The following is a 25,441-nucleotide window of genomic DNA, read 5'->3' on the forward strand; positions in this document are numbered from 1 at the left end:
CTGTCATTCCACTAATTCTATATGGGCAAAATAAATACTTTTAAGATACTCAGTTTCAGAAACTGACCCTGTACATGGCTCCAGTTCCAAAGTTTCATTTTCTTCATTCTTTAGTAAGTCTTCTATCTGTTCCCTGGAAGAAAGAGATTAATTTGCTACTAAATCTACTGTTGGTTTTTTTACAGTGTTTACAGCTCTCCTCAAAAGACATGAAAACACTTAATAACAAAAAAAAAAGAACTATTTAGTAAGAAGTGAACTAATAAAAGTAACTTCAACACCTTAACATGTCTCTGTTTAGTTTCAACACCAGAGGATATTAACCAAATTTACTTACACTACTTTCTCAATGAATTTTTTCTGGTCTTCAGGAATTGTTACAGGACACTTTGTGGAATTAGGAGAAATGTATGACAGAGCTCCTGCACCATTGGCCTGAGAACGTTTTTCATCATATTGTTCCCTTAACTGTCTTTCTTCTTCCTGATTTAAATATGGAATTCCTAAAAAAAGAGATATTTAAAACCTCATCAGAATTAGGGACAAATTAGGAATGTAGCAAGACTTATTACTACCCAAGTATCTGCCAGGATTACAACCCTGAAAGCTCAAAAAGTATCCTTCCCTTTCGGTCATTTGTGCTGGACCTCATTCTTTATCTGTGTCTACACAGGTTTCCTCCTAGAACACACCAGAGCAGCTGACACCACTGTGCCCTTCAGAGCTCTCTCCCTCATCTGCACAAGGCATGAGCCTGAGGACTGGACTTAGCTGTAGATCACAATCACAAAAATATTTAGCACTTACCTTCTTTGCTATCTGCATCACTTAAATACGCAAAAACAACCAAACAAGCACTTATCTAAACAGTAACTATTCTGTGAAATCTATACAATGGATTTTTTGAAAGGGAGTAGCTACTAGTACAATTGTAGATCAAATAAGAATAATTCTAAGAACTTCATTATGTGTTCAGAGAGTATCATGAATGGCTGCCTTTTTCTTTTTGCAGAACATAAATATGTCATCATAAATTTTGCAAACACTGAAAGAAAGAAAAAAATAAAACAACTCACCATTGCAAAAAACTTTATTAAAATCAAATCCTTGGTTTGCTAAAAAATCTATACTTGAACTCTGCAACAAAAGAAAGTAACTTTACAGTTGGCAAGAATATCTGTGGCATAAACTCATTTATTTTTACACTTTTTAAGACATTATACGAAGTCCAAAGTCTAGAGCAACCAAGTCTGAGAACCTAAAGAAGCCATTGAGCTTTTATTGTGTGCTACTTTTGTTATTTGTTTTCAGTTGACATAAAGTACAAAAACACCCTGAAGGGATAAAGATGAAAGAACAAGCTATGTGGAGAGAGGAAACTAAAGAAAGAAAAACATGGTTCAGGAGAACAAATCTCAAACCAGGAAAATGCTGACAATAGCCTTGGAAGCAGCTGGGAAAAAAGGATCAATTAGAAAAAGGAAGGGAGCAGGAACTCAGACAAGGAGAGGGGGTGGCTGAGTGGGAAGGGTCCTCTTGCCAGGTTTGGAACACTATCTCCAATTCCAGAAACCACACAATGTAACGTGTAACAAGATTCAAAAATTTAAGTCAAAGATATTCCCTTAAAGCTCACTTGTAGGGACTGCTCTTAACTGATGCTTACTCCTTCCATATGAAAACAAACAAACCCAGAAACTTCAGTTTTTCCGGCGTTTAAGCTGTTAAAAGAATGAAACACTTCTCCCTCTACAATGATTTGCAGTTCACCTGGAAATATTTTTTACAAGTTTGCTGCAGTTACACCTTGATCAAATGAAATCAAACTTGTTTTTCTACTAACCTGACAGACAAATTTGACATCTGGTGAACTTCTGTTAAGCGGTTTTGGAAAAATATAGAAATTAAATGATTTCATTAAATACCTGTGAAAAAGATGAGTTGCATGTCAATATAGCTTATCAATATTTTACTTCATAAATTCCTCAATTAAGAAAACAATGAATAAGAGAAAAACATACTTTTCTTCTGTGTGATCATATTTAAAAGTGCAAAGGCCAAACTGAAAGAGCAAAAAATCCATGGAATGCTGGAAAGGAAAAAAGACTTTGCATGAGAATAAAAATCATACACATTTAAAGATAACTGGGGTACAACCACAGTAAATTCAATTTCTCTCCATTTCAAAATTAAGCAAACCTGAATTTTCTTAACCAAAGTCTGTTCCATTGGTAATTTTGAAGTAAATACACCATAGTTTTCATCCTCATTTAATCATCTTGCTGGTGGCTGTAGATGGATGTATAGTATGCACTTTAATTGCATAAACAGACAAGAACTGGGGGAACTCCTATCTCCCTCCACATGTTGCTCACACAGGAGATGATGCATCTCAAGCAGCTGTCAGTCTGCTTCTCAGCCTTCAGTCACACCACAGTGTGCAGCAGGCTGGGAGGGATCCTGGCTGTACTCAGTTTTCAATTATACATAATAATGCATTTCATATTCTTCTAATCCACGTGGCTAACAGTGATATAGATGTACTAGCACAGTCACTCAGCACTTTACCATCACATCCCCCAGTATTGGAAAGGTCTGCAACATCACAGGAGTTGTATGAGAATATAAGCAAGCATTGTGATTTCATTGAAAGACTCATTCCTCCTGAGGACCAAAGACCCATTTTACACATAAAGAACCCACAAGATCACTTGATTTTATCACAGGAGGAAAAAACTGGGTAGCAACAGGACATACAAAATTAGTCCAGAATAAAGATCAAAACCATTAATAATCAAGTTAATTTATTGACTGGTAAAAGTTATGTTTTAAGAAGGTGGTAATGAAGAATTTGGGGTTGATTTCTGATACACCCGACCTCTTACCACAGCAACACAGACTGCTTGTGATTGCAGAGCCTGAATAATCAGTTACCCTGAAGCTCTCAAAGACTCATGTTCAGCCAGATCAACAGAATATGGCATCCTCTAGCTGACTTAATGCTCTTCAGACACTAGTATCTACACTTTTATTTTCACCTTTAGTGTTTTGGGGGTTTTGTTTTTTTTATGCGGGTTTTTTTAGCTACAGCCTCCACCCGAGTTTTTGCTTTTTATTGTTCTAGTTTGTCAGTAGGAGCACTAATCAGTAATTCCCTCATCCAGCCATGTACCTGAACGGAGTATTGGTAAACAGTGTTTATGGACTCTTTGGACACTTCAGGAAATAGCATGAGCTGAGATGCTTGGCATCTCTCTTTTCCTATGTCCTTCTCTCATTAAGAAAAAAAACCCAAAACCAAACCCACAACTCAAATCATCACAGTGGCAACATATACTGCCTCCTGTGGTCATCTGGCTATTTTTCAAAACTTTCCACACCCTCCAACATCCTTTTTGTGTGTGTGTGCTGCAGAGAGGCAGAGGTGGTGGTGGCAGCTGGCACTTAAGTTTCGCCTGGGACAATACATGCTGACAGAGGGAGGTAGTTTTGGAAGGGCCCTAATTTTGATGTACTTTCTCTGACCCAGTCCCCTGTTTAACGGATAAACTTTAACACTCTCAACATCCTTTAACAAGTTTTACACATATACTAGCTCTTGTCTGAGTTAGTAGTATGTTCTATCTACTCAGATCATAACTTCTCCAAGTTTAATAGCAACACTTCCCAGGTCTTGTGTTAGCAGAGACAATGACACAAGCAATCCCCCTCTGCTCGATGTAACTCAGTTTTACAGACCTCTGTGATGTTTCCCTGCATTGCCTCCATTTTGAACTAATGAATTCTAACCTTTCCACAGAATTTTCATTTTAGTCAAGGTAAACACTTTACCTTTTTAAGTTTCTGATACCTTTCTTCTGGAGTGTCAAAGCCATTGGTTAATGCACTTACAGAAGGCCCATCGCTAATCCCTGAGAAAGTAGAACATATTTTGCTTTGGTTCAGCATTTCAAAAATAGCAACAGCAAAGAAATGCAGTAACTGGTAACTTAAGAAAAACATTTTCTCTTAAAGTACATGTTAAGATTATTTCACTTGAGAAAATATTTTCTACTGAATAGAAGTATGCATCTCAGCATAAAAGCCACCCAGTTTAATGACAGTATTTCAGTTGTAAAGCTCTGCTGCTCTGGGTCCTATTCTACATGATGGCAACATGAAAAGATCTACCAGTAACATAATATTCATGGGTCTCTAAAACACAATCCAGGATCAAAGTCAAATTAAAAATGGGATGAGTGCTGTCTGTAGATTTATTGAATGACTTAGTCATCTTAAGCAATACTTTATTCCCATAATCACCGTAAGCAACAACTTTATTTTCATAAGCACCATGTCTAAGAAAACCTAATCTTGACCACATTTTCGTTTCATGGCTGACTGAACTCAGTATGCCAAAGCTAAAGCACTTACTAAGGCATCTCTCTCACGCACCAACCCTCTGGGTTTTACAAACACAAAAGTCCTAACTGCTGTCTTTCCCTGTCCAAACGCTTGCAGGGCCTTCCTTATTTATCCCAATATCTTGCTTTCATAACACATATATTTATTTTTTTTCCTGAGCTGCAGCTGAAAATCAATTAACACGTTAAAAGACTATTGTGCAGATGGAGTAGAAGCAGCATGAGCATGACATGCACTTTCACTTGACCAAAACCTTGCCATCGCACATACAATAAGCGGTTTAATCACACTGTGGCAGCACCATCTCACCTGGGGCCCCACACAGATACTGTCAACAGTTCACAACCACAAAACAGCCGTGACCGTACCTGAAAACTCCCCATCAATGGCCAGGAAGTCCGACTCTTCAATGGCTTCATACACTTTGTTCAGGTTATCCTTAAAATCTGGGAGTAAAAGGGTAAAACAACACCTGAGGCGACTCACGCCCTCCCCGCGCAGCCCGCGCCCCTCGGGCGGGCAGAGGGGCCCGCACCGCCCAGCGGCCGCGGGACGGCGGGGCCTGCCGCCCCCTCAGCCCCGGGGCCCGGGAGGACGCCCGCCCGCCGCACCTCCCCGCTCAGGGCCGCTCCCCCGGGCGCGGGGAGGAGCGGGGATCACCCGGGACCACCCTCCGCCCCTGCGGAGAGGCTGAGGCCGGCCCCCGCCGCCGGCCTGGAGAAGGGAAGCCGGGAGAGGGGGGGGGCCCTGTGCGCCACCAGAGCCTCCCGCCGCGGCGCGAGGGGCGGCCGGTCACTCACTGCTCCTGATCACCTCCATCCCGCACCCGCCGCTCGGCCCGGCGCCTCCCGCCCCGCGCTGCCGGAAACCGCCCCGTGCGCCCCGGGGCGGCGGCCGCCATTTCCTGCCGGGGCGGGGCCTGGCGGCGGGAGCGGATCCCTCCGCCCGCACCGCCCCGGGCCCGCCCTGCCGGGGCGCGGCGCCGCAGAACCGCTCCCGGGGGGCGGCCCGTCCGCCGGGCTGGGAACGGCGGCGGCGAGACCGTTAGGCCTGAAAAGTGCCCCCTCAGCTGCCCGCTGCGTCGGGGAGGAGAGCCCGGCCCGCTGTGGAGCGGAAAAGCTGTGAGTCTTGTTACAGCTGCTTTTCTGTGCATTTAGAAATGTCACGGATGTCGGCAAACACAGGCTTTCCCTTTCGGACCGGAAAGGCAGAACTAGCACTAGGAAGAAGGGATGGGCGTTTGCTGAGGAGGTGTCAGGAGGATAGTGGAGAACTACGGGTGATTATGCCTTGATGAAAAGTCTGGAGGAGCTACTGTGTTTAAAGTAGTATGGAAGAAGCGTTTGTCTGCCTGTTAAAATGATAAAATCGTTGTTTTCACACGTCTTTGTAGAATAACCATAAAAAAAAAAGCCCAACGCCCAGCGAGCTGTCCCTGCACCTGTGCTGCAGGAGGAGGAAACTGCCCGAGCGAGGAGGTGTTGCACAAGAGCAGAAAGCAGTTGTGGCCAAGGACATGGTGGAGAGTCCAGGCATGTGCTGCAGGTTCAGAGTTCACGCAGCAGGTGAAGGATCTTCCGGGCTTCCAGCAGATTGAAAGCTGATGGAAAAATCTCCATAAACTGGGAGATAATTTCTGCATAGAGTGAAGGATACAGAGTTACGCGGGATGAGGTGGAGAGAGCTTTTAAAGATACAAGTTTTTCATGTGTGAGCGATTTATTCTACGTGCACTCCCAGCAGATCATCTCTATGGTTTAATAGTGCTCAGTAAGGTGTGAGTTAAAGTAGTAGTAGAGATTTTTCTATTTTGCAGTAAATTGGCTGAAGCCCAAAATGTTACTCTATTTTTTAAGAAACTCTCCTGCAGTTTCTGGTTAAAGTGCTCATGGCATGTTAACGTGTTTAATGGCCATTTTAGAAACCTGATTTTTTTCCCCAAGTAGATGAAAATTCCAGGAACTTTTTGCTTCATTCACTTAAAGCTGAACTGCAAATGAAAATACAAGATGCTGTAATAAAGTGCAGTTACTTAATAGTTACATGTGTTACAAATTAGGTATTTTCTACTTCAAAATGTAGTTTGGAATCAGAGTTCATAAAAATCTCTCAGTTTTTAAATTACACCAGAAAAGACTGGCTGCTTTCAAACTTTCTAGGTCATCTTGGGAGAGAGCAAGACAAAACAGCTTGTGACAAGACTACATTGCTATTTCATACATGAAAGTTTTATAAACCAGAACAAAAAAGCTGCATTTCCACAGCATTGCATAAGCCTACTGGTGCAGTAATTAAAAAGCTAATTATCTGGCTTTGGTAATTCAAATGCCGTTTGAACTGGACTTGTAGCTTGTATCAAACTGGAACAAGAACAAAAATCTTGAAGTGTCACTGTGTGAAAATACACACCTCAACAGTACTTTAAAAATCAGTCAGTTGTCTTTGGACTCTAGTCAAAAAGAAATAGAGTAAGGGGACAGAGACTGATATAAATAATGGTGAATGTGTATATTTAGATATAGTCTGATGTGGTAAAAATAGTCTGTGTGAGCCAACCTGGTGCAGTAAGCGTTAGCATTGCAGTCAAACTAGCACCTCATTTACTTGAGCTTAGACCTCTGGATCTAAACTAGTAAAACAAACCTGAACAAGGCGTTTGTGAAGGGCGATGACCTGGGTGTGTAGGGCCACGCTCAGCACCCGGAGCTGGCTTCTCACCAACGCGGAAGTGAGCGCGTTCCGGACAACGTGAGTGTGGTCGTTTTCCTGTCCGGCGATGTTAAAAGCTCTGAAATACAACACTTGACAAAGCGGTGGGCTCTGCTCCCCTGGGCTGTTACCGACCCGCTTGCTGCTGCTGGGCAGAGACCGCGGCGGCTACAGAGCGCCCGGCGCCCCGCCGAGCGGCGCCAGGCCCGGCGGCCGGAGGGGCCCAGCGCCGGGCGGGCCCTGCGGCGGGGGCCCGGGGCCCGGCAGGGGTGGGCGGGCACCGCCCCCGAGACGGGCCCTGCCTCGCCCCGGGGCGGGAGCAGCGGCGCTGCAGGGCCGGGCCCGCGGTGTCTCGGGTTCGGTAGCAGCGCCGAGGGGAGGAAACGGGCTGAAGTTGGCAAGAGGAGGCAGGAGAGGAGCTAGTAAGCTTTCTACTTCTGACCCTCCTCCTGCTTGGTGTAGAGACTGACTGGTGAAATGGGCTCGCACCCAAGAAGTCCTCTTGCCTCTTCCAGGAAAACTAGAACAATGTGCTCAGGTGTAAAACCTTGGTTTTATTTCTTCTCTTGTGATGTTTCAGGTTTGTCCTAAAGAAAGGCAACAATCTTTGCTTTGTTGGGAAAAGACGTGTGGAAGCAGTCTGAGGATCCTAGTTGCCCTATTAGGTTTTATTTCTCTGCTGCTTATATTTATTTTTAATTATTTTTATTTTTATTTTTATTCTTTACCACACTGCATGCTTACCTCTTTGTGCTTGTTCTGGAGGGACAGATGGTAGCTTGGTAGTACATGACTAGTAAATTATCTGGGTCAGTGTTTTTCTTAAGAAACAGCCATCTGAGAGAATATAGTAGGAGCATCAAACAAACAGGTTTATAATTTTTGTAAGCTTGGAACAGTCTTAAAGCTCTAATAAATTCTGCATTTTCTGAAATACCATCAAGTAGCTAACCAGTAAGGTTAATACAGAGTTCAGTCCTTCACTGAGATGACAAGCAGATCAATCCCTTAAAATTCTGAAGCATATGACTTTGTGGATCAAATTTTATTTTTTTTAACATTGCCCAGCAGTTTCAATTTATCAGGTCAATTTATCATTGACCTTTGTTATGTTTTATTCCATACACATGCAAAGAACAGCGATGGAGGACATTAAATCATTACATTGTACTGGTGTTTGATTTTTGTATTCTCTGATGATATTTTCTAATTATATATCTTTTGACTGCTGTCTTTTACTAAAACCTTGATTAAAGTTGTCAAAAGTAATCTGAATTGTAGTGAGGGTTTTTTTTTTCACTTTTATATGTTATGTAACACAGGAGAAGAAAATACAGGGAGATTGAGCCCAGCTGCTTATATCTAAAATCCGGTTTTGATCGTAGTTTGCGATGAATATGTTTTTGAAAAAGTAGAAGATCATGTTTCATTTTGGGGAGAGCTAAGTTAGTTAAAAAGTTTAAAAACACCAAAGCAACAGAAGAATTACAATGATAAATTACACTGGTTGCAATTCTAAACTTCTGTGCTCGCTTTTCTCTTACTGAGGTTTGTCTTGTTGCTTTGCAGAAGTAATGCCTTACCTGGTTTGAAGACACAAGAGAGCTTTCTGTTTTCATAAAGCATAAAAGAAAATGGAAGAAGGTGAGACTTTAGGAGGTGAAATGGAGAGGGCAGAAGTTGAAACCCATGCTACTCCTGAGGTCGGTCGGCAGATATCAGTGAGTGAGTTCCTCTGCCACTGCTGTTATGACATTCTGGTCAATCCCACCACCCTGAACTGTGGGCATAGTTTCTGTAGACATTGCCTGGCCTTGTGGTGGGTATCATCCAAGAAGAACGAATGCCCCGAATGTAGAGAAAAATGGGAAGGATTCCCCAAAGTCAACATTCTCCTCAGGTGAGTGTGCTGTGCCATTTTCGTATGTCTCAAATCATGAAAATTAGATGTCTGGTGGCTTGAGTTTGCTGCAGATTTTTGTAGGTTTTTTTGTAGTAAAACTACCACTCTCACGAAGACATTCAGAAGTTTTTTATGTTCTGCACTTGTACTGATGTGTTCAAGCACATTTTTCTGCCTGGAACTAGGGGTGGGTTGGTTTGCTTTGTTTTGTTTTTTTTCCCTTTGAAATTTTTGGGGGTTGCAGAGGGTGGAACCTTTTTTAGTATGAAGATGCTTGCATCTTTTAATAGAGCTGGTTGTTTCTTAAAAATTCTAAGTTACAATTATATTTGATAATTGTGTAATTATTTCTGTAATACAGGTTATTTATAGGAAGAAATGGGATCTTATTGCAGAACACAGCTGGAAATACTGTTTTGCTGTTTTGAATCACCCACAAGTTCTTGTGTCTATAGTATTTTCTTGTAGGTTAATATTTTAATAAATAGATGGTACAGTAGGGTAGCCAGTAGCCCAACAACTCCAGTTTTATGTAAGAAGTATTTTTTTTTAATGTGCTATTTTAACTTCCTCCATCTTTAGAAGCTAAGGAAAATGTTGTTTGGAAGTAATTGATGTAACTTCACTAAGTATTAATAACTGTTTTTTTCTTGCTTTCAAAGATTACAGTCTTTATTAGAGGCTGAAAAGCAAAAATCCAAAAATTAGGCCCCTTTCTGAATGTTAAGCCTCAACAGTTACAGTACAATGACATATTTTTCCCATTAGGGATGTTATTGAAAAGCTATTTTCCGATGCCATTGAACAAAGGAAAGAAGATATTCAGCAAAACAGTGACATAGCCCGCAGCTTAGCAACCTTCCAAAAGCATGGGAATGACCAGATTCCTACAGTTCCGAACACAGGAAGAATTAATCCTCGAGGAGGAGGGTTTTTCTCAGGCGTTCTGACAGCTTTAACTTGTGTAGCAGTAAGTTTCATCTGGTTGGTTTTCCCTATTTCCTTCATTAAGCATGCAATCAAATATACTTAAATTACCTGCACATGAAGATGGTCAGCACAGAAGAGACTTCAGCTGCACAGAGTTAATAAGGCAGCACTTGGGGCTTTGTCTGCCAGGAGCTACAGCTGCAACATGCAGGAAACGAAGTTGTACAAGTTGGGTAAAGCTTCAAGATACTTTCTTATAACCTGAATATTGTAGGATCCATAAAATGTGTGTTTATTTGTATCATTAATATATTTCCTCTGCAGGTAAATTATTTCTTGTTTTTGTTTTCCTTTTTGTTTCCTTTTTTCTGTTTTTTAATCTACCTATAGGTAGTTCTACTCGGGTATCACTGGAGTAGCAGAGAATTTGAAGAAGATCTTCTTGTCCATAAGCCTGTTGCTAAATGGACTGCTGAGGAAGTGATAGTTTGGCTAGAGCAGCTGGGTCCATGGGCTTTGCATTATAAAGAAAGATTTTTACTGGAGAAGGTGAATGGAAGGTGAGAGGCTGTCAAGAACAGCTATCTTTTGATTAGACTACTGAATAGCTTTTATTAGGGGTGGCATATTGTGAAGTGACCATACTTTGATCCATAGATTGTGGGAATATTTAACACCTGTAGTTGAAAGCTTTAGTAGTAGATACTAAGCAAGCTAAATGAAATTTTTCTAAGAACTCTTTTAAATGCTGACAGTGCAGACTGAAATGATACTGAAAATAAAATTCCGCTAATGTATTATCCATCCCTCCCGCTTCTCTTTCTTACGAAAATATGCATATGCTATATGCATTATTGCACTCCACCCAGGAGCTCTAGGTTTGATTTCAGGTGACCAGACTAGATCTGTGACGTACTGAAGAGCTGTATTCAATAATAGCCAACAAGCTGATAAATTTGCATGCTGAAAGCAGGCAAGAGAAAACTTGAAATGAAGGATATTTAAAACCCAGGCTCTGAGACGCAGTTGATTCAGAACACTTTATGGAGTGTAATCCAAAAGGTGATACCTTCTATCAGTGGCTTATTGTTTCACTACGTAATTGCTAATATGTTAGTGATATCTTTTTGGTGAAGAGGCACTGTTTACCTTCTGAATTCTGCTTTTGTAGACTCCTTCTAACACTGACAGAGGAGGATTTCACAAAAGCCCCTTACAGTATAGAGAACAGCAACCATAGAAAAGCCATTATGGCAGAACTGGAATGTGTGAAAACTTTAGGTGTTAAACCACCACAGAACCTTTGGGAATATAAGGTAAATTTTGTATAAAGTCTGTCACGTATATTAAGTATATTTAAAATAATATATTTAAAATAAAATTATCTCAAAGCCAGGAGTACTGAGGTAGTAGAATTACCCTTGTAAAAGTCTAATGAACTGGTGTATTTGAAAAATGATTCTTTGAAAAATGATTGCCAGAAAAATCTACGATCTGGCATGTCCCTTTCATACTTTTTCATTGTTTGAAACTTGGTCATTTTCTACCTTCCAGGCAGTAAATCCAGGAAAATCGCTCTTTCTTCTTTATGCACTGAAAAGTTCTCCAAGGCTCAGTATGCTATACCTGTATTTGTTTGATTATGCAGAAGCTTTCCTACCTTTCATCCACACAATTTGCCCTACACAAGAAGACAAGTATGAAGATATTGTCACAAAACTAGTTGTAAGTGTTCAAAATATTAAATACACTACTTGTTTTAGTTATAAGCATTTAAAAGACCAGCAGATAAAAGCACGGGATGTAATTATTAACTATTTAATCTCTTTACAACTTAAAAAGCCCAAGTCCTAGAAAGTAAGTGGTTCCTTGGTTTTGTTATCTGTGAATCTGATTTTTTTTTTTTTAGGTTAAAATTACTATAGAAAGGTTGTTCACTCAAAATACCCGTATTATAACAAATGGCATTTTAAGATCTGGCTGTCTTTGTTTTATTCTAATCTAATGGAAATTACCAGGTTATTATCTACCAGAAAATATAGCAAAGATAAATTACTGCTTTCGATGTATGAAAAAAAAAAGTTTCAAAAAAAGAATAGTGGAAATAAGTCAGTATTGTGTCTGTCTAATAGGAAATTATTAACATCCTTTTTATGCTAATTTACAGGACCTTAAAGATCCTTCTTGGAAACAGTGGAGAGAATTCATTGTAAAGTATTTATTTTTGCCATACCAGCTGATAGCTGAATTTGCTTGGGATTGGCTGGATGTGCACTACTGGACCTCAAGATTTATAATTGTAAATGCTATGTTGCTCTCTGTTCTGGAGTTGTTCTCTTTCTGGAGGCTCTGGTCAAGGAGAGAACTGAAGTAAGTCTTACTGAGCTTGTCAAAGAGGGTAGGACTTACATGGCCTTATAAACAGAAAGTAATAGTCTTATGATTTCAAAGTTGCTCACTGAAATGAGTGTTAACCACAGTTCAGAAGTTAATAAGAACATGTGAATCTGAATCCAGATATGTACTAGTGCTCACTATTTATTTCTGTGAATACTTGACAGGGTTTCTTGTAGCTGCTTTTACGGATCCCAGTGTAGCAAATGCAGTAATGGTAATTAGCATGTACTTAACCATTGGGTAAATACTGACTTTTACCTTAAGCATTGCTTTTTTATAGGAACTGGTGTTAGCTGTCAGCTGAGAACTAAGGACAGAAGAATTTTGTTACGATACACTTACAATACAGCTACTAAAGGATCATAAATAAGTTTAATTACATTGATTATTTCTGATAGGTGATCAGAATTGCTCTTTCCAGTTACTGCTTTAGCCTTAATTCAATCATATTAATATCACTTCATAGTTGCTGTGATCTTTTTATTTGTAACTTTTAGAACTTGCACGGCAGAGCTAACGTTTTGGTGTGCTGGGTTGTCACCTTCCCTGCCGGCCGCGAGGGGGCAGGACACGGGTACAGGGACCTAACCTGAGACACACCTGGAATCTGGCCCCTCACCCTGCTGTGCTCCGTGGTCTCAAGAAACTGACTTAATGCTTCCTCACACAACAGCTTGTCCTACGCTATTTTAAGGAAGTTTTTTCTGGAGTGCACAGTTATGTTTTACAGGTGCCTAAGGGCTAAATTATTTGGGGCTGCAGCACATACTAGCTTTTCTTAGAATGGTAAAAACAAAGCAGAAAGTTCCTCTAAGCCTCTCCCTTTCCTTTTTCACAGGACTGTTCCTCACAGAATGTGGAGACATTTCTGGAAGGTGTCAACGCAGGGTCTTTTTGTTGCTATTTTTTGGCCTTTTATTCCTCAGTTTGTCTGCAATTGTTTGTTTTACTGGGCCTTGTACTTTAATCCAATTATAAACATTGATCTTGTGGTTAAAGAGGTAAGGCGTCTGGAGACACAAGTGCAATGACTGGCATTGGAACTTTTGAGCTGTTTAGCTTCCCAAAATGGACACTTGAAGTATGCTTTGCTTTTTTTCTTTATATATGTGGCAGTGGAAATGGTGGATTATGTTAACTTAAACATGCAAAAAAGCCTTAAGGTAAGTTACTCTAAGCTTCCAAATCTAAGGATGGGCTTATTATCTGAAAGGAATTTTCTAACAAAAAAACCCAACAAACCAAACAAAAACATTCCTGATTTAGCCATGTCAAACTTACAGTCATAGCACCCTATTTTTGATCAAATCAGACTTGTCTTTTCCTGAGCATTCTGGTTATTTTCAAGCCTGCCTTACAATCAGTGTCTTCTGAACAGCTACACTGATTTATTTTTATTTTTATATTTTTTTTTTTTAACTTAGCATGTCATATCAGCAATGTTTTTGTCAATTTAAGTTTACCAAAGGAAGGCTCTTCCTGGATAAGCTTGATACTGAAAGTACTTCAATGTTTTCAGTCTGCATTACACATAAAGTTGTGACTATGAAATACACAAGTCACAGCAGAGTTCTAAAATTCTTGCTGTTGAAGGCAAAGACTGCTTGAGTTTTTCTGTGTTTTGGAAAATGAGATATTGCCATTCAGATTGGTTTGACTTCATCAGTAGCTTCCTTAGTGCTCTTCTCTTGAAGTCTGTTGCTAGTTCTTGAATTCAGGGTTATCTCTTAAAAAAAAATTATTTTGGAAAAGTGACCTGACACTGTAATGACATCTTTCTGCAATATAAAGTGTGTATCTTGATTTGTGAGCAAATATTGACTGGAAAGTTATTTTGTGTAAACAGGATTGCCATTTGTTAATGTGTGGTTTTTGACTGAAGCAAAAGTTAGATTTTTTTTTTTTTTAAAGAGCTTTGTCCCCTTGCATTCTGTATTGGTTTGTTTTTTTTTTCATTTGCTTCATTAATATGAAATTTAAATTTGCTTTTTACAATTTTTAAAGATTAAAGATCTCTTTTGAAATCTTCGTCCTTCCTAAAGAAGTGTTATTTTGTTTTATATTGAAATACTTGTCATTACTTGTGTAAACTTGTTCTGTAGCCCTACATCTTTTAAGTATGTTGAGGTGGGTGAAAGTAGACATAAAATACTCCATGTTCTTAAACTATTCCACTTTTTCATAACTGCTAATTATATTACTTAGCAATTTGTGTTACTGATTTCTTATGAGGTTTCAAAAAACTATGAAGTGACCTGAGCTAAAATCATCTTTACATCCTTATGAGGAACATAGACTTCTGAACTTTGCAAACTCGTACTATCTAAGATCAAACACTTATGGGGAAGGCAGTTGGTCCCAGTGACTGCTGCTTTTTTTGTGTATCTGTTCTGGTGATGGTTTGCATTTATACTTTTAAATCTGGCCCTGAAGTTTCAAGGGTAGAACTTCTCCCTGTGTCCAAAGAAAACTCAGGGTGTACATAGAGTAAGCAGCTTGAGCCATATCAAACGAACAACTTCTTAGAAAACTGTATTTTAAAAGTAAATACTAGAAAAAAAAAAAAAAATAGGCATTTTTAAATACAGTCAGGACTACTTAAAGTGAATGAGATACAAAAGTTAAATTAGGCTTAATAATTTTTTAATATAGATGAGAGGGCACAAAGTTAACAATTGTAAATGCTAGTGGAAAAGTGATTTGTATCTTATGTCCAGTGGAGGGGGGATTAACATTTACAGTGAATATTACAAATCTGAAAAATCTGTGAATCTGAATATAAATAAAATCAATTTTAAGTCATTTACTCCTTAAGGTGATAAATTCCTATTTAATCTATAAAAGCTTACACAGAACTAATGAATTTGCTTTTGGTCTGTGCACTGTAGAAAGTAAGTGAGAGGTCAAATGTTTACTTTGGCCATTTTAGGGTAGAGAGGCTGATGTGGCAGGAAGGAGGATCAAGAAGGGGGAAAATAATTAGTTTTCATTACTGTGACCAAAAAAAAGGCATTTTAGATTTCAATACATACAGAGTTCTCATAAAGTCTGACATCTAATACCTACATAAAGGCTGAATCTCACCACACATGAAGTCTGGCCACAAAAGGTATTTTGTATGATAGGGAGCTTTAGAAAAACATATGGCAGCTTCACGATCACATTCACATGCCATTTTTTGACATTGGTCTTCTAGTGAGTCTGAAAGAAAACACATTAAGTTTTATATTAGTCTGAAGAAAGTAAAAATACCAAATGGAATACCGAGAATTGCTACCTCACGCTCTATTATTATATTTCAAATGCAATAGGAACTGTCTTGAGCATCAGTAAGATTTACTTATTTTGCCTTTCTGTTCTTTAGACAGAGCTCCATGCTAGGACATCTCAACAACAGAAAATACACAAGTATGGTTTGGTTTAGTGACAACTGATAATCAGTGGAACTACCTTGGCAGGTGAAAAATAGAATAAAGACTAAAATACTCCACATTAATTAGTACAGGAACTCTTGATAATTGATTCCTCTTCAGAAAGTGGTATGTGACCTTCCCTGCCCACCTTGTTACTCTAGTGAAACTCCAGTTTGGGAAGACCTTTTCCATTTCACATAGGCTTTAATCTACTGAAGGATGTAGCATTAAAATTATATATGTGAAATAAGGGATGCAAAGATGTTGCATGTTCACATTAAATTGCCCACCTTTTTTATTGAGGCCTTCAGTAAGAAGGTAAGTAAAGTCTGTTCAAGTATGATAAAATCCATGTCTGGCCATATTTGTTTTATAATTGTAGTGCTGTAACTTAACAGATTTTTGATATGAACATTTTCTTGCACAGCACTGAATTTTGGTTTTATTGTGCCAACCCAGACTTGTGTGTTTTTTTTTCTCTGCAACTGTCTGATGAATCCTTTATTTTATTTTGTCTGTTTATTTAATATTTTGAAAGCTTAGCTGAATCTCTGCTTGTGATTTGTCTAGGAGCAGAGCAAGCATTCAGTTTTGTGAATGAACTCAAATTGCTATGAAATGGAAATGTGCTGAATGTGTATATGTTGGTACTGCAACTAACTACGCTAAGAACTACTCAATAGCTTTAGTAGCATAAACCAACAGGATAGGATGAAAAAACTCCAGACATTAACTGAGAAGAGCTATTCCTTCTTGTGTTATTGCTGCAAACTTAATCTTCTCCATGGTACACCAAGGACTTTGTTCCAGCTTTGTTTTTTTATTACATGCCTACTATCTTGGCCAGTATTCTAAATATTGTCAGCTTTTGCACTGGAACAGGAGCTTGTAGTTTGAGAGAGAAGACACTTAGTAGTTCTGGAGCAGAGGAGGAGCTTGTAGAGATTCTGCACAAGGTAAACACTTGGGTTAAGTACGGGTTGAATGAAGGGGTGTAAAGGAAAGAGTGTAAAAAAACTTTCATTTTATTTCAGGTCAAGAAAATTCTAACTTGAGTTGTGGAATGAGAGGGTTTTGTGTTTTCTCTGGACAGGCTGTGTTGCCTTTAAAATACATTGGTGAGAAACTTGGACTGGTAAACAACCTTGTGTAAAGGTCTGTGTTTTTTGTGGTGCAAATAATAACCAATTCTTAAGCTGATTTGCATTCCATGCGGTAGTATAAAATGTCATGCAAAGTAACTCACCTAGCACCTGATTTTAAAAAACAACACACAAACCAAAGAAACCGAAAAACAAACATAAAAAAAACCACAACAAAAAAAAAATCCGAAACCTATTGACAAGAAAAATCCCTGCAAATGTCAGGGGCTTGTGAGAAGTTACAAGAAGTGCATTGAGGGTATTGTAAAATATTTGCTAAAACTTTGGGAGTTGTGAACAAATAATCTAAAAGAAAATCTGCTTTTCCTGTTAAGCATTTTTGTTTGTTTTGTTGAGATCTCCTTGTCTTTCTCTTTTGAACTATAGTAGGACAAGTATATTACATATTTTGTAGCAATTGAACAAAATTTATCACGATGTGATCACCCAAGTTGCTACTTTTATATTAATTATGTAAATACTTTCCAATCAACATTTTATGGGTTGTGCACAAGTTACTTCCATAAATACATTAATCAAACATTTTATTACCTCAGATTTTGAATTGGCAAGTTGTAATTGTGAATTCATTCATAAATTGTAGCCACTCACTGTGGGCTGTGAAGCTGGTCAGTGGAAAGCATGCCAAAAACTGTCCATCATAAAAATAATGTGAAATATTTTCTGCTAACTATAAAAAGGATCATTTTTTAATAGCTGTAATGGGTTCCTCAACATATGCAAGTGCTGAGAAAAAGAGTAGGGGGAGTTTGGTAGTGTTTTCTGGAAGGGTAATAGAAGCTTGTAGCTCAGAATTCTGTTTGCTTGTGTATGGCAGTAGGTGGGGATTAAGAAGAAGAAAGTGCATTTGGTGGCTTGATACAGCTGTGCTTTCTGGAGGCACAGCTTACCCTGGCAAAAAAACTCACAAAAGGAAGGACAGTAAAATAAGAATTTTACAGTTAGTAAAGAAAATGTGTTTCTATGAAGTCACTAGGACAATTAATAGAAGTATATTAAAAAACAAAACACCCAAAACAAAAGAAAACCAAAAACAACTGGAGCTCTTCACTCACCACACACTGCAGCATTGTCTTCACACTCCCAGTGGTACCTTTCTGTCTTAGGGTGACAACCTGCTTGTTCTGCCTTCTCATAGCAGCAGTCATGGTTAAAGCAGCACCTGAGAGTAACAGAAAGGGGCTTGCCTTAATTCATAACTGTGGTCATCTATGGGCACATAATCTGGATGGGTTTTAGCAGCATGTTTCTACAGGCTGTGAAATAATAAAACAGTCAACACATGGGAATGTACAAAGTTTCTTGCTCAGGAATCAAAACGGGATAATTGTTTAAAGGACCACCTGGAAAAAAATAATTACTTTTTCAGGTAATCAGTGATGAGTGAAATGTCAAATACACGTGGATCTAGTTGAACTTTGTCATAGATGAACATACAAAGAATCTTTACAGCATTCTCAGTTTTAACCACAATAAACTTTGATGGGGATGTGCCTCTCTCCTAGCCCCTCCCAAGAAAAAGATTAAATGCCAGAACAGTCTGTCAGATAATGAATGATCTATTTTTCTGCCACCTATTGATGCTTGTAAAACTTTCTACAGGGAAGGGAGAAACAGCCTTGTTAGTCTGTCGTGTACTATCATAAATGTAATCTTACAGCAAAGTCCTTAGGTGGTGGTGGGAAAGCTGAGAATAGGTGCAATGTTCAGTAATGAGTAGGCACAGGTGCTGTTTAGTTCCATAATATAATGAAAATGGTTTGCTCAGATCATGAGAAAATTTGGAAAATTGTCCAAAATTATTATTATTTCAAAATTGTTCTGGTCATAATTGGGACAATGAATAGAATATTATTTTTCTGTCACATTATGGAACTGGACAGTACAGGTAAGCAATAATGGCATATTTTAATGCTTTAAAAAAGAATTTATCTTCTGGCATAGAGTCATTGCAAGCTCATAATAGCAAGTAGGGGAGGTAACAAGGACCTGAAATCAGATGGCTTGTAAGTTTTTGCTGCAAACTAATTACATGTGTATTTTTTTTCTCCTCCATGAGAGTACAGGATGTCTCGGTGAGCTCTCTGCATTCAGTCATACAGTTTTCTCCTGGTAGCCTAAAACCATCATATTATTTTAGGCACAGGTGTTTAGATGACATTTAGATTGCCTGAGGAATTTGTCTGCAATAGAAAACGTTAATGCTGAGAGCTCTAACTTGCAATTACCGATTTTCCTATGCTTATTAAATAATTACTTGGTAATGCCACGCAAATCTCCATTTAAAAATTCTGTGGTATGTAAGAGCTGAAAAGCACATGCCAGTGAAGTAGCTCAATACATCCATTTCATGCATAGAAATACTTAAAAAGTTACATTCTAGTGAGTTGTCATGGAGTGCTAGGTAAATAAACCAGGAAATAATAGTGTAATCTATCTTAATCTGTTTAAAAATAATTACATTCTTTCTTTTTTAAAATATTTTAAGTAAAAACAAATCCTTAAGGATTCTACATTTTATCTTATGAAAGCAATATACGATTATCTCAACCTGAAGGTTGGTAAGTGGCAGGCAAAAATCTAAATTGCAACTCATTATTTGAATAATCCCATTACAGACATTTGTACCTCAGATCAAGTATTTCTGTATTTTCACTTTTTTTCAGGCGTATTTCTGAATGTAAACAGCCCACAAGGTAGCTGAAAACTTTAAGAAATCAAAATTGATAAGAATGTTTGTCTCTACACTCAGTGCAATTCTTGAGTATTTTCAAAGGCTGCAGAGTAAGTACACTCACTTCTGGCTTGTTCCTAACCCTCTGTAGCTGTTAAAACCCAGATCACGAATAGCTAACTGTGTTTCGTAAAGAAGGGGCCTCTTGCTACTGTGGGACTTCTCCAAAGTGAAAAAAATGGCCCACATTGAAAAACTGGCAAACTGCAGATTCTCCATCAATATCCACAGGTATACAGATGACCAGAAGTAATAACAGCCACTTCCATTTGTGTGTGTTCCCAATCATTAAAGCAGCAACTACATTACACAGAATTATCTTTAAAAATACAGATTACACATCCAAAAACTTTTAAATATGTAGGCAAAGCTTCTAAAAGTTTTAGGTCCAATCACAACTAGAATCTTTATTAAAAAAAAATCAGATTTGAACTTCCTGTATAGTCTACCCTAAAAGTGATACTTGTTTTCCTTTTAATTTCTTATATATCTGTCTGATAAATCAGACCTTGAGGTGTCACACACAGTGGGGAAATATATCATTATGATGAAAAACTGGAAAATGAGACACCTTTACTGTAACCAGAAAATTACCTTCCTGTCGGCTAATACTCAGTTATTAATCAAATTGATGGTAATTGTTATGCTCAGATTTAGTACTAAATACAAAGGTCTGTTTTTAGCATTACTTTAGGAAAAATTTTTTATGCCTTTTATCCAAAAGTTATTTTTCAACAGGTTAAATTTGTAATAATTTATATGTATTATTTTTAATACTAATCAAATGGCTGGATGGCAGTAGAATCAAAACATTTTTAATTAATTTATTTTCTTTTTATATATAGTTTTATTGTTTGAGCTTTAAAGCTTCTTTCTCCAAGAAGACTTAATTTCTTCAGCCCTTGGCCAAACAGCAACAGCACAGGAACTCGATTGTACTGGAATCCAGTATTAATGCACTGAGAGTTTGAGTTAAAGGCAGGTAGGACTCATGTAGATCTACAGGAACACAATTGTAATGCTTCAAAGCTTCTTAGCAGTCTGAGGTGTTTAAACTCATCTCCTTCACTGATATTAAATAGGCCTAATTCAAACATTAGTTCTTTTGCTCTGTCATCTGCATACAATCAGCATTCAATTAATCAAATAGTTACTCTTACCAGTCTACTCTGTCCTTGGGCCATCCTCTTCCTCCCAGACCACAGTAGCATCCGTAACGTAGGTAGGCAAAGGGAGATCGTCCTGTGGTGCATCTAATTGCTCCAGCTAATTCAAGAATTCCTCTTCGATTTCTAAAATGAGCTTCCCCAAGAGTGTCTTTATAAACTGAAAGAAAAACTTTATTTATTTTCTTGAATCAAACATGCAGATAAAATAATTATTTTTTTAAGCTTTGATAACAAACATCAGTACTTGAAAACAATAAAGGTTTTCTTTTTGACTCTTTGGGGCCATGCTCCTTGACCCCAGTACCTTCTTAACTCCGTGTATAGGGAACGGAATACTGAACAACATTCTGATTAGCTGCAGTGGTTTCCTCCCATCAAGGCAGCATGCAATGGTAGGCTTGAGTCATTTCCAGCCCCGTAACTGGCAAGGACTAGCATATGTTCTTTGGTCTAGGACCACTAATCTGCTAAGTTTAGATGCCCTAAGCATTGCAGTATTTTCTCCTTGTTGTAGCATGCAATTTTGTCTGTGTTGCTATTTTGGAGAGTGTAATATTTTACATTTGTACAAATCTGTCCTCTATGGACAGTTCTGTTTTTCCTAATTTTTAGACAAAGAAGCTGTGGGTGGCAGTTGTTTGGAGTAATTTCCAGGGAAATTCAAAGAAGTGTTGCTTTTTTTTTTTCTGTTTCATTTTCTTTGGGTTTTGCTGTTGTTTAAGGTATTCTCAGCATTATTTCGGCAAAACAGGACTGTATTTAGGAACTTTATCCCATGTCAGTACTAAAGCAGGAGGTCTAGGTCAGCAGATAAATACTGAGACACCATATGACGTTTTTAGGGCTTCATGTCATCACTGATGTTGAGGTAACGCATGGAAGAGCATTAATAGCAATGGGCAGCATTTCCTTGTGGTGCAGCTTCAAGCTATTTACAGCAGTTCTTAAGAAGTTGGATGAGTACAAAACAAATTAGCAGAAAGCTGGTGATGAGAGTTGTCTTACTAACTAAACTAATGATTTATTTTTGTATGAGGAGAACAGTTTATTAACCTTACTCTCAGTACTGGATGTAGATTGGGAAACACATAAGCTTTAATAATTGATAATATCTGTGAGAGCAGAAAAAATATTAAGACTTTGTAATTGAAGGCTTTGATACTTATTTTTCTACAGAATAACTGTATTATTATACCATTGCAATTACTAGTGTTACAGCATCTGGACATCCAGGAGTAAATCAAGCCTGTATTGTCCTCTAGATATTCTGAATATGACCAAAGGAAAAGTCTGTGTCCCAGCTGAGTTCAATAAAATCATAGAATCATAGAATGCAAGGTTGGAAGGGACCTCAAGGATCATCTGGGACAACCCTTTAAGATACAGCTATAGTTCATCTGAGATGGCTCAGCACCATGTCAAGCTGAGACTTAAAACTGTCCAATGTGGGGGAATCTACCGCTTCCCTTGGGAGACTATTCCAATATTTGACTGTCCTCGTGGTGAAAAATTTACTATCACCCTCTGGGTATGGTCTGTCAGCCAGTTCCCCACACACCACACAGACCACTTGTCAAGGCCTTAATGAGTCAGTTTCTCCAGGAGGAGGCTGTGGGGATCATATCAAAAGCCTTGGAAAAGTCCAGGTAGATAATGTCCACCACTCACCCTGCATCAACTGCGTGAGTTACTTGGTTGTAGAAGGCCATCAGGTTTGTCAAGCATGATTTGCTCCTGTTGAATCCATATTGGCTTTTCCCAATCATGTGCTTCAGTTGACTTGTGACAGTCCCCAGGAGGATTTGCTCCATGACCTTTCCAGGGACTGAAGTGAGGCCGAGGTCAGGAAGCAGAACTGGGGCAGTGAGCTTGGTGGGGCCTTAAGTTAGCCCCATTATGCAAGCACCTTACCTTATGGTCTGTAGCCACATGACTGCCTTTTTTCCCACCCCAGACACTGCTGCATTTGAACTGTGCACAAAATACGTTTTAAGAATGAATGGAGGCTCTTGTCCTCAGGGTCCTTCTAATTTCAATATTTGGTTTGGTGACTTTGCACGAAAAATAGTGCAAGAAGACAAACAAGAATATCTTAATTAAGGCAGCTGAATGCTATTCTGAAAAACTGGATTTTGTCCTTGCAGCTGTCACAAAGGTTAAACACGAAGTTAATTTAATCACTTTAAAACAATGCCTACTGATATTCACTAATGGTGTGCTCCCAGCCTGCTGAATATCCTGGGGTTGGAGTACCAAGCTACTGCAGCACTCGGTGAGAGCCAGGGTTTGAGTAGTTGAAGTTCCACACCATTTTAAGTAGTTGTGGGTAAAATCATGTTCTAACATGTTGCCACAGGAACCTAAAACGAGTGGTTGCTGTTCTGTGTCAGCTCACCTACCTATCTGAAAAAGAGAGGTGATAATATAATTTCACAGAAGTGTGAAAGAATCAAGTATATCCATATACTGGTGAATACCTTAGAAAACCTATGAGGAAATGGGCTGAAATAATTACAACTAGTCTTTAATACTGCTTAATAAATAGGACATTTATTTAATAAGCAGGAGACAAAAAACAAAATACTTGCAAAGTGACTAGTTAGCTATGCTCACGTATGAGGCAGGGGTCCATTAATTACATTCTCGCATCATAATTTATTCATAAAGACTGACTCATTCATTCAGAATAACCCAGTTATGGTTTTGCAGGCAATCTCAGCTGTGGCAGTTCCTAGTTTTTTAACTGCTTTGTAACTTCAGGGGCTCAGAGACAGTGCTCTGTGATACCCAGGAGAAAGGTGTGGGTAGATGTCTTTGCTTTGTAGAAATACTGTTATTGCACGTGCAACCCGCAGTATGGTTTTAAACGCTGATTTTTTACCGCCCTTGCACGTTACCGCTGGACTTCACAGAAGTGGTGCGAGCCCCCCCGGCAGAGCTCCCGCGCTGCGGGTGGAAGCAGAGGAACGGCTGGGCTGTCGGGGCAGCCGGCGTCTGTCTGCTCCGTTTGGGTGGCTTACACCCAATTAACAGTACTTTTCAAAGCATGAAGGTATTCACCTGCCATGGCGCTTTCCCCTAACGCTCTTTCCTCCCCCCGCTCCTCCCCTCCCCAGGGGCCAGCAAGCCCAGCAAGCCCCATCTCTCGGGGTGCGCAGCTCCGGGCGGGGCGGGCGCGTTCCGCGGGGCTGGCCCGGGCCCTTCCCTGCCGGCTCCGCTCCCCCGAGCCCCGGGCTGGCCCGTTCGGCCCCGCAGCGGCTCTACTCACCGGCCAGCAGCAGCAGCAGCAGCAGGGTCGGCCGCAGGGGCAGCGGCGGGCGAAGGGGTCCCATGGGCAGCGCGGCGGGCTGGTCTGCGGGTCCCGGGGCCGGCAGGGATGGAAGTGCCTCGCGCCGGGAGCGGAGCGTAGGTGTGAGCCAGGGCAGCTGCGTGCCGGCTATAAAAGGCTGCTTTCTGCCCCGAGCAGGTCGCCCGAAGCCCTAGCTGAAGACCACGCTGGTTGTCCATCTGGCCAGAAGGGAGGAGCTGTCGCTGGAAGAGTTGGGGAGAGCTGGGACCTGTCACTCGGCAGCGAAGCGCCGTGCAGACCCAGAGGGAACCCTGCAGTCAAGCTGTCTGCTTGTCTCTGATGAAGGAGCCCCCGTTCCGCTCCTCCAGGACTTTACTGCTCTGATAGGTGTAATTTCTTTTTGATTTACAGCAGCACTTCCTAGATAATTTCATCTAGATCTGAAGAGTCAAGATGGCAGTGAACTGTGTTATAAATTATTCCAGTGGTTAGTTATAACCAGTGCTGAACACACACTCTGTACCTGTAGCCCGAATTTGCCAAAATTAATCTCCCAATTGCTACTTTTCTTGGAAGACCAAAGAACAACTCACTCCTAAACTGTTTATTGGTATTTGTAGCTCAATCAAAATAACTTTTTAACTTTCCCTCAACCACAAGAGAATCTTATAGTGAATATTTTTCTGTACATTGTGTAGTCTTTGCATATTTTTTTCAATTCCAACTCTTGTATTATTTGGTTAAATTTACAACTAGATGCTATGTTGCAGTCACATTTTTATTGCCCCCTCAACAGAAAACGCTGCCTGCTTTTATGTGATGTTTTCCTTGATCATATGCTCCAAATATTTTATCAGATCTTTTATTATTGTACTGAAACCACTGCATTTCCTGTCAGTGGTTAAAGCAATCAGGACCCCTGAAATTCTGGGTATGGATTTTTTTTTTTCCTGTGTTTTGTTTTCTTCCTTTTCTTTTGGCATTATTATACTCCAGGATATGATCACAGTGGATCCCATTGAGGCTTACACTGCTAACATAAGGGAGAAGAGAGAAAAACAAAAAAAGTTTTTTTTTTAAATGGAACTTACCAAAACCTGTTCCTGGTCATGTCATCTTACCATTGGAGAGCAGCTGAAAGGGTTGGTTTTTTTAGTGAATGGTATTTTCATCAAAGGAACAATTTTTTTTTTTCATGTGCATACTGAAGGATAATTCTACTTTTGCATTAAAATGCTCTTACTTCTGTGTTACATTATTCCTTTTTAAACAGAAGAGTAGAAAATCATACATGGTCTGATTCCAAAAGACAAAAAAAGCATGCAGAGAC

At 39.4% G+C, this 25,441-nt stretch overlaps 3 protein-coding genes across 7 annotated transcripts in view; 1 reads left to right on the forward strand and 2 right to left on the reverse strand.

Moving 5' to 3' along the window:
* The window catches only part of PARN (poly(A)-specific ribonuclease), a 54,534-nt gene extending 49,196 nt beyond the window's left edge, over positions 1-5,338 (reverse strand). For 2 of the 4 annotated variants that reach the window (XR_007890850.1, XM_051631789.1), the window contains exons 1-8: positions 5,218-5,338; positions 4,773-4,850; positions 3,832-3,911; positions 2,022-2,089; positions 1,844-1,925; positions 1,077-1,137; positions 338-503; positions 68-133 (exon numbers count right to left, since the gene is read on the reverse strand). Coding sequence is in view for 3 of the 4 variants with exons in the window: in XM_051631789.1 (XP_051487749.1) it covers positions 68-133; positions 338-503; positions 1,077-1,137; positions 1,844-1,925; positions 2,022-2,089; positions 3,832-3,911; positions 4,773-4,850; positions 5,218-5,305 (689 nt within the window). In the remaining variant the exon portion in view is untranslated. Of the gene's footprint in view, positions 1-67; positions 134-337; positions 504-1,076; positions 1,138-1,843; positions 1,926-2,021; positions 2,090-3,831; positions 3,912-4,772; positions 4,851-5,204 lie in introns of all 4 variants that reach the window. The other 2 variants (XM_051631792.1, XM_051631791.1) reach the window with 2 other exon arrangements.
* Positions 5,339-5,392: 54 nt separating this feature from the next.
* BFAR (bifunctional apoptosis regulator) lies at positions 5,393-14,371 on the forward strand. Of its 2 annotated transcripts, none has more exons than XM_051631793.1 (8): positions 5,393-5,525; positions 8,683-9,013; positions 9,785-9,986; positions 10,337-10,506; positions 11,118-11,262; positions 11,501-11,671; positions 12,114-12,316; positions 13,182-14,371. In XM_051631793.1, exons 2-8 carry the CDS (start codon positions 8,748-8,750, stop codon positions 13,372-13,374), a joined length of 1,350 nt encoding a protein of 449 aa, XP_051487753.1. In that variant the 5' UTR covers positions 5,393-5,525; positions 8,683-8,747; the 3' UTR covers positions 13,375-14,371. The 2 variants fall into 2 exon arrangements, with proteins under 2 accessions (XP_051487753.1, XP_051487754.1); XM_051631794.1 differs by lacking the exon at positions 5,393-5,525 and adding an exon at positions 7,073-7,152.
* Positions 14,372-15,007: 636 nt separating this feature from the next.
* On the reverse strand, positions 15,008-24,738 carry PLA2G10 (phospholipase A2 group X). The gene is made up of 4 exons (XM_051631795.1): positions 24,091-24,738; positions 20,814-20,979; positions 17,975-18,081; positions 15,008-15,544 (listed from the first exon to the last, which is right to left on the reverse strand). The coding sequence occupies exons 1-4, from the start codon at positions 24,152-24,154 to the stop codon at positions 15,399-15,401; spliced, it is 483 nt and encodes a 160-aa protein (XP_051487755.1). The 5' UTR covers positions 24,155-24,738; the 3' UTR covers positions 15,008-15,398.
* Positions 24,739-25,441: the final 703 nt, after the last annotated feature.

This window comes from Apus apus, chromosome 14, assembly GCF_020740795.1.
Source record: "Apus apus isolate bApuApu2 chromosome 14, bApuApu2.pri.cur, whole genome shotgun sequence".
Lineage (NCBI taxonomy): Eukaryota > Metazoa > Chordata > Aves > Apodiformes > Apodidae > Apus > Apus apus.

Bases quoted from the DNA above. Each gene is read 5' to 3' on its own strand.
- BFAR (XM_051631793.1), top strand. From the start codon at position 8,748: ATGGAAGAAGGTGAGACTTTAGGAGGTGAAATGGAGAGGGCAGAAGTT. The intron at 11,263-11,500 runs GTAAATTTTGTA...TCTACCTTCCAG, and splicing joins AGAACCTTTGGGAATATAAG to GCAGTAAATCCAGGAAAATC. The intron at 11,672-12,113 runs GTAAGTGTTCAA...GCTAATTTACAG, and splicing joins ATATTGTCACAAAACTAGTT to GACCTTAAAGATCCTTCTTG.
- PLA2G10 (XM_051631795.1), bottom strand. From the start codon at position 24,154: ATGGGACCCCTTCGCCCGCCGCTGCCCCTGCGGCCGACCCTGCTGCTG. The intron at 20,980-24,090 runs GTGAGTAGAGCC...TTTTTCTTTCAG, and splicing joins GCTGCTGCTGCTGCTGGCCG to TTTATAAAGACACTCTTGGG. The intron at 18,082-20,813 runs GTAAGAGTAACT...TGTTACTCTCAG, and splicing joins CCCAAGGACAGAGTAGACTG to GTGCTGCTTTAACCATGACT.